This window comes from Euphorbia lathyris, chromosome 6 (genome assembly GCF_963576675.1).
Source record: "Euphorbia lathyris chromosome 6, ddEupLath1.1, whole genome shotgun sequence".
NCBI lineage: Eukaryota > Viridiplantae > Streptophyta > Magnoliopsida > Malpighiales > Euphorbiaceae > Euphorbia > Euphorbia lathyris.
The window spans coordinates 36,742,104-36,750,372 of record NC_088915.1 but is presented as its reverse complement, the minus strand read 5'-3'; the positions used below and the strand labels follow the sequence as shown (position 1 = coordinate 36,750,372).

General features: G+C 40.4%; 1 protein-coding gene across 1 annotated transcript; it reads left to right on the top strand.

The window, feature by feature from the left end:
* The first annotated feature begins 1,056 nt into the window (after positions 1 to 1,056).
* Positions 1,057 to 5,325, top strand: LOC136233326 (large ribosomal subunit protein uL4c). The gene is made up of 2 exons (XM_066022961.1): positions 1,057 to 2,010; positions 5,087 to 5,325. Exons 1-2 carry the CDS (start codon positions 1,209 to 1,211, stop codon positions 5,125 to 5,127), a joined length of 843 nt encoding a protein of 280 aa, XP_065879033.1. The 5' UTR covers positions 1,057 to 1,208; the 3' UTR covers positions 5,128 to 5,325.
* Positions 5,326 to 8,269: the final 2,944 nt, after the last annotated feature.

Genomic DNA, 8,269 nt, shown 5'->3' with positions numbered 1-8,269 from the left:
TTTTTGTTAAGCTTAATGATTTTTTTAGGACTAAAACATAACATGTACTTGTAAAAGGATTAGGATTAAAGTTTTATTTAGTTTTGTGTATCTAAAATATTGTATTTGACACTTTGATATGATTTGGTAACATTTTGCCGTCTTAATTTGTGACATTTAATCTTTGCAGTATGATTTAGTAATATTTGCTCTCTTTTAGTATTCTAATTTGTAACATTTGACTCTTGTGTTCATTTCAGATTCGTTATCTTTTTATCTATGTGATGGCAAAATACCCCAAATTAGGATACTATGAAGGTGTTTGGTTGCTCATTTCTCACCTCTTGTTTGTCTTTTCACTTTAAAAATGAAAGTTTTAAGTATTTGGTTAAACACATCATATTTGTCTTTTGTAGCTGAAAATTGGCTTTTATAAAAGTACTGCTTTTTAGAAAAGCAACATTTTCAAACAACAAACAACAGGTAAAATAAAACGGGACATATGGAGTCAAATATTACCAAATTATACTACAATGATCAAATGCTACAAATTAGGAGACAGGTGTTAGATTCCTTGGTCCGTGTTTCAAGATAGGCTGAATGGGGAGCCTGTTGGCCGATGCCAGGAGTGCTCATCTGTTGAAGCACACCGGGTTTACTCGCCCGTTGACTCGCACACATGTCAGACGCTTTGGTCCGTGTTTCAAGACGGGATGAATGGGGAGCTCGCTGGTCGACGCTAGGATCGCGTAGGTGCCAAAACACACCGTGACGACACGAGGGAAAAGGTTCCTTGTGAACGGCACTTGCACATGAGTTAGTCGATCCTAAGAGATGGTGGAAGCCCGTCTAAGTCCGCGCAATCTTCAAATGGCATAGAGAAAAAATGAGGATGATATAATCATCAACTGATTTCAACCCTTTTAACGAAATGACAAAACGTCAAGGAGAATACAGCAGACCCGATGCCAGCGTAAATAGAGGGGCAATTTTCTATAAACTAAATGTTACCAAATCATACTAATACCAACATTTTGATACTATGTAGCCAAATTAGGCTTTCCAAAAGAATTATGATAAACTATTAAACGACGGCGTATAGCCTGCGCTCAGCAATGGATAGGAAAATCGTGAGTGGATAATACATCATCATCATCATCATCATCGTTTCTCTTGCCTTCTGTTCTCCTTCCTCTTCAGTCTAAGCTTTTACAAGGCCTGAAAGAAAAATGGCAGCTTCAACAGTAAGAACGCCACCGCCGGCCTCTCTTTCCTTCTTCTCTTCCTCTCTCTTCCATATTCCTAAACCTCTCTCTCTCTCAAAGCCTAATTCCCTCAATTCCCAATTTAAGCATCTTTCAATCTCTTGTCAAGTAGCCACACTTCCAATCCTCTCCTTCACCGGTGAAAAAATTGGGGAAACCTACTTAGACCTAAAATCTGCTCCTCCGGAAACAGCACGCGCCGTCGTTCACCGTGCTATCATCACTGACCAACAGAACAAGCGCCGGGGCACTGCTTCAACCCTCACGCGAGCGGAGGTCAGAGGTGGTGGTAAAAAACCCTACCAACAAAAGGCAACCGGGCGTGCCCGTCGTGGGTCAACTCGGACTCCTCTCCGACCCGGCGGAGGAGTTATTTTTGGTCCAAAGCCTAGAGATTGGACAATTAAGATTAACAGGAAGGAGAAAAGACTGGCAATTTCGACAGCATTGTCGAGCGCGGTGGAGAATATGATTTGTGTGGAGGAATTTGGGGAAAAAATAGAGAAGCCGAAGACGAAAGAGTTCATTGAGGCAATGAGAAGGTGGGGATTGGAACCGAAAGAGAAAGTAATGTTTTTGATGATGGATGTGGGTGAGAATGTTGGGTTATCAAGCAGGAATATTGGGACTTTGAGGATGTTGACGCCCAGGACTCTGAATATGTTTGATATTTTGAACTCAGATAAGTTAGTTCTCACACCTGATGCTGTTGATTTCTTGAATGGAAGGTATGGAGTTGATTCTGAGGAACAAGATGGTGATGGGGGTAAGTTTTTTTTTATGTTGAACAGCATTAACTATTTTTCATCTTGACATTGCTGTAAATAGGTCAGGATCCCTCTGAACTTAGTAAACGAACTAGGACTCTCTGAACTTGAACATACAAGCTAACAAGCAATTAAAGGGGAATATGTCACTTTAAGCTAATAAGATTTTTAATAAACTTGATGTATTAAGTCTAGATTATATGAGAATTGAATTGAGGAACATAGCCTTTGGATTGGTTACCTGTTTTCTTATTCATGTATGGTTATTGGAAAGGTATAACCACTGAATTTAGCAGAATATGTAGACATATCAGTAGGAGGTTGCTATGAAGAAATTGTTGCATGATGAACTACCTACCTGAATTACGTTTGTGCTCATTTTATATATGGAGGAAAGGAGCAAATGTACACCTTTACCTTTCAATTTTTTTTTGCATGTTGTGGTCTTTGGCAAATGTGGAGTGCAATCCAACAACAACAACAACATCAAAGCCTTAGTCCCGAAATGATTCGGGGTCGGCTAACATGAACAATCATATAAAACCGTGCAATCAAATCGTGTCAGCGACACAAATTCGCTCCCTCCACTCCGTCCTATCCACTACCATATTTTCCTCAATTTCCAGTAAACTCATATCACTCTCGATCATCCTCCTCCAAGTTTGCTTAGGTCTTCCCCTACCCCTCACCACTACATCCCTTTGCCACTCTTCGGTCCTCCTAGCCGGCGCATCAAGCGCTCTACGTCTCACATGGCCAAACCACCTTAGTCGGTTTTCTCTCATTTTATTCTCAATAGATGTAACCCTTACTTTTGTCCTAATTATTTCATTACTCACCCGATCCTTTCTCGTATGACCACACATCCATCTCAACATACGCATCTCTGCCCCCGACAGTGTTTCACTGCCCAACACTCGGTACCATATAACAATGCTGGTCTGATTGTCGTGCGGTAGAATTTTTCCTTCAATCTATTGGGCATGCCGGGGTCACAAAGGAAACCTGTAGCACTCTTCCACTTCGACCAACCAGATTTAATCCTATGAGCAACATCTCCATCTACTTCTCCATCCGTTTGGATAATAGATCCTAAATACCGGAAGCAATCCGAGGCCTGAACAACTCTCCCATCTAGGGTGATTGTCCCTACCTCCCTACTCCTATGGCCGCTAAACTTACACTCCAAATATTCTGTCTTACTTCGGCTCAACTTAAAGCCTCTAGATTCTAGAGTTTGTCTCCATAGTTCCAACTTCCTCTCCACTCCTTCTTTCGTCTCATCAAAACACAATATCATCTGCAAACAACATGCACCATGGTATACCATCTTGAAGTGAACTTGTTAGTTCATCCATAACGATGGCAAAAAGAAATGGGCTTAGTGTGGAACCTTGATGCACTCCAATCGTAATAGGGAACTCTTCAGTTTTCCCAACACTAGTACGTACACTCGTGCTTGCTCCGTCATACATGTCCTTTATGATGTCAATATATTTCCGCGAAATGCTTTTCTTTATCAAGGCCCACCAAAGTACTTCCCTTGGTACCTTATCATACGCTTTCTCCAAGTCAATGAAAACCATATGCAAGTCTTTCTTCTTATTTCGATAGTGCTCCATTAATTGTCTCATTAGATGGATGGCTTCCATAGTTGATCTTCCCGGTATAAAGCCAAACTGGTTTTCCGAGATCTTCACCGTCCTCCTTAGCCTTTGTTCGATCACTCGCTCCCAAAGTTTCATAGTGTGACTCATTAATTTGATTCCTCGATAGTTGGCACAATCTTGGACATCGCCTTTGTTCTTATACAAAGGGATTAAGATACTTTTCCTCCATTCTGATGGCATCTTATTGTTTCTCCAAATTTTGTTGAAGAACGTCGTCAACCATTCTTCCTCTTTCTCCCAAACATCTCCAAATCTCAATAGGGATGCCATCAGGTCCTACTGCTTTCTTCAACCTCATCTTATTTAATGCCATTTTGACTTCACAATTTTGAATTCTCCGCAGGCATTCATGATTTATCATATCGTGAAGGATACTTATATATCCAACATCTTGTCTGCGATCTCCATTAAATAAGTCATCAAAATAGGACCTCCATCGTTCCTTGATATCCTTATCTCCAACTGGGACTTTCTGGTCCACATCCTTCACACATTTAACTTTTCCGAGATCTCGCGTCTTCCTATCTCTCATCCGAGCAATTCTATATATGTCTCTTTCCCCTTCTTTCGTATCCAATCTTGTATACACATCCCGATTCACCTTTGCTCTAGCATCTCGTATGACCTTCTTTACTTCCCTTTTAGCCTCTTTGTATTTTTCGTAGTTCTCATCACTCCTACATTTCCCCAATATTTTATAGGATTCTCGCTTACTCTTTACTGCTTGTCGTACTTCTTCTGTCCACCAAGATGTGTCCTTACCCGGTGGCATGCTACCTTTAGATTCCCCTAGAACTTCCTTCGCTACTTCCCTTATACTATGCTCCATCTTAGTCCAAATCGAATCTATATCTAAATCCATATTACAAGTCCAAATATCTTTTTTGGTCATCTCATCCACAAATTTTTGTTGATTCTCCCCTTGCAATTTCCACCACTTAATCTTAGTCTCCACTTGTTGTGTTCGTTTTCTTATACATTTCCTACTTCGAAAGTCAAGCACCACTACTCTATGTTGGGTTGTCGTACTCTCACCAGGAATCACCTTACAGTCAATATAACTCGTTTTCCAAGCACTCCTTACTAAGAAGAAGGCAATTTGGCTCGCATTACCGCCACTCCTATAAGTCACTAAGTGAGATGTTCTCTTCATAAACCATGTGTTCATGATACTCAAGTCATAGACTGATGCGAATGCATATTTGTAGGAACACACCATTTAAATAGGCTACATCTGAAACAGATGTCTTTATGTAAAAGATAATGTCTCTTGATTTACAACCACATGTAGTTTATGCGTCTAATTGTTCTTGCTGCTGTATTTGCAAAATGTTCTTGAGACATTAGTTTGTTCATTTCTAAATGCCAAGTTCATCTATTTATCTGACTTGTAATTTTATTGCAGAAAGCGAAGGTGATGAGGAGGTTGCAACAGAGAGTGAGTGATGATAGGTACATAGGAGAGAGGATTTCTGCAGTGGATGGAGAGAAATTGCATTTGTTGATAGATTTAGGTATGTTTTCCATGTATCCCTAGTTAGATCAATCTACTGTCTTCTACTTTTAATTTTTCAATAGAATGCTTTCTAAGCAAACACTTTCTTTTTTTTAATTAATACAATTTAATCGGTTAACTGAGGCTGATGTTTGGAATAGTCCCGGATATAAAAGAGACGTCTCGGAGGGGAGAATATATGTTTGTCGTCATTTTCTTGTCCCTTTATTAAGTTAAAGGATTAAAGTAGGATAATTACAATACGTGTTAGAAATTGAATGATAGACAATAAAGGAGACAATGGATTTTCTTCCGGAGTAATACATTCAACCAATAAAAAAAAAGGAATGCATACAATATTGGAAGATGATTGGTTTTAAGAATAAAATGCATAAATGACACTAATTGATTAGTAGGTGATAAAATGTAAACAAATTAGCATGCCACGTGGACTAATGACTATGTCCCGACTAATAGCAATAACGATGCACAATCACCATGAACACATGGCTAATAAAGAAGGCATGCTAACTCTAAAAGTTATCAATCCCGATATTTACTACTTGCAGTTATCACACGCTGGATCTGGTTGGATCCACCAAATGATATACTTCCATTGTTATTCCTACACGTGTCTTTAGTAACGATTAGGGTGCAAATTGCTGGAAATGCCTTCAACACCTTATAAATAAAAAGAATGATTGTGCAAATAAGTTACATCATCTCCATCCTCTTAGGTCGCGGGATCACGACACCTTCTTTGACCCCTTTGACCCCTTTATTGCTTTATTGTAGACTATGACCACTGTGAAGCATGCCTAGGAGGTCATCCTCAAAATTTCTAACATCAATAGGTGATTAATGTTAAGAATAAAAGTGTATAAATCATAGTTATTAAAGGCGCGCCTCGGCTAAGGCTCCAGCCTTAGCGCCTTGGTCAGTAAGGCGCGCGCCTTGGCTACCTTAGGGTAATTTGGGGTATTTTAGGGTTTTGAGGGTGTTTTAGGGTTAGGGTATTTTAGGGTTTTTTAAGTTCAAAGAAAAACAGAGACTGACAAAGATCAAAAGTTTTTACTACACATATCGCAGCAGACATTATGCCTTGGTAGTTAATTAGAACTTAATTCATGCATTTTATGGTTTTATTGTTGGTATTTGACTATTTGTGACTAGTATTATGAATTTCTGAATATTTTTTTGGTGCGCCTCGAGTCGCTCGGGCGCGCGCCTTAAGTTGCGCCTTGCGGCAAGGCTCCAGGACCTCCTTGTGCCTTAGTGCGCCTTGCGCCTTTAATAACTATGGTATAAATAACATTAATTAATTGATAGGGTGTATTACTTACGGTGGCCTTTACAGCCGGTCCCAAGCCCGGACAAAGGAGGAGGGTTGCGGTAGGTTTGTGGCGGCCAGCGTAAAACTTAGCCACATCTTATGACATGAACCATAATATAAATACCGTTGGGGCGTTCCCTACTCAGCGACGCGCTGCACTTCCTAGACCCGGGTGTAGTGATAAATGTGCAAGGGTTGCTAGGTCGTCGCCCCGAAGCGGCGCGCCACCCCTGGACCCGGGGGTGGTGTCAAATATGCAAGGGTTGCGGGTAAATAAGCTAGTCCACGGTAATGGTAGGGGTAGGGGTAAGGGTAGTAGGTTACGCTTTGGGACATGGAACATAGGTTCTTTGACAGGAAGATTAGCTGAAATTGTAGATGTTATGAAGAGGAGGAGAATAAATATATTATGCCTACAAGAAACCAAGTGGGTTGGAGCCAAGGCTAGAGAGATAGCTCCTTGGGGTTATAAGCTTTGGTACTCAGGAAAGGATAAGGGTAGAAATGGAGTAGGTATTCTTATTGATAGGGAGTATATTGATGAGGTAGTAGCGGTGTCTAGGAAGAGCGATAGAATTATGAGTGTTAAGCTAGTGATAGGGGATGAGGTTGTGAATGTCATTAGTGCATATGCGCCACAAATAGGATTAGATGTGTCTATAAGACAAGCTTTTTGGGATGACTTAGAGGAAGTGGTGCAACAGGTTCCTAGGGATGAAAAAATGGTACTAGGGGGTGATCTCAATGGACACGTGGGTTCTAGGCGAGATGGGTTTGAGAGTGTTCATGGAGGGTATGGCTTTGGAGATAAGAATGAAGCAGGAAATGATATTTTGGAATTCGCATCAGCCTATGACTTGAGTATCATGAACACATGGTTTATGAAGAGAACATCCCACTTAGTGACTTATCGGAGTGGCGGTAATGCGAGCCAAATTGACTTCTTCTTAGTAAGGAGTGCTTGGAGAAAGAGTTATATTGATTGTAAGGTGATCCCTGGTGAGAGTACGACAACCCAACATAGAGTAGTGGTGCTAGATTTTCGAAGTAGGAAATGTATAAGAAAACAAACACCTCAAGTAGAGACTAAGATTAAGTGGTGGAAATTGCAAGGGGAGAATCAACAAAAATTTGTGGATGAGATGACCAAAAAAGATATTTGGACTTGCAATATGGATTCAGATATAGATTCGATATGGAATAAGATGGAGCATAGTATAAGGGAAGTAGCGAAGGAAGTTCTAGGGGAATCTAAAGGTAGCATGCCACCGGGTAAGGACACATCTTGGTGGACAGAAGAAGTACGACAAGCAGTAAAGAGTAAGAGAGAATCCTATAAACTATTGGGGAAATGTAGGAGTGACGAGAACTACGAAAAATACAAAGAGGCTAAAAGGGAAGTAAAGAAGGTCATACGAGATGCTAGAGCAAAGGTGAATCGGGATCTGTATACAAGATTGGATACGAAAGAAGGGGAAAGAGACATATATAGAATTGCTCGGATGAGAGATAGGAAGACGCGAGATCTCGGAAAAGTTAAATGTGTGAAGGATGTGGACCAGAAAGTCCTAGTTGGAGATAAGGATATCAAGGAACGATGGAGGTCCTATTTTGATGACTTATTTAATGGAGATCGCCAACAAGATGTTGGAGATATAAGTATCCATCACGATATGATAAATCATGAATGCCTGCGGAGAATTCAAAAGGGTGAAGTCAAAATGACATTAAGTAAGATGAAGTTGAAGAAAGCAGTAGGA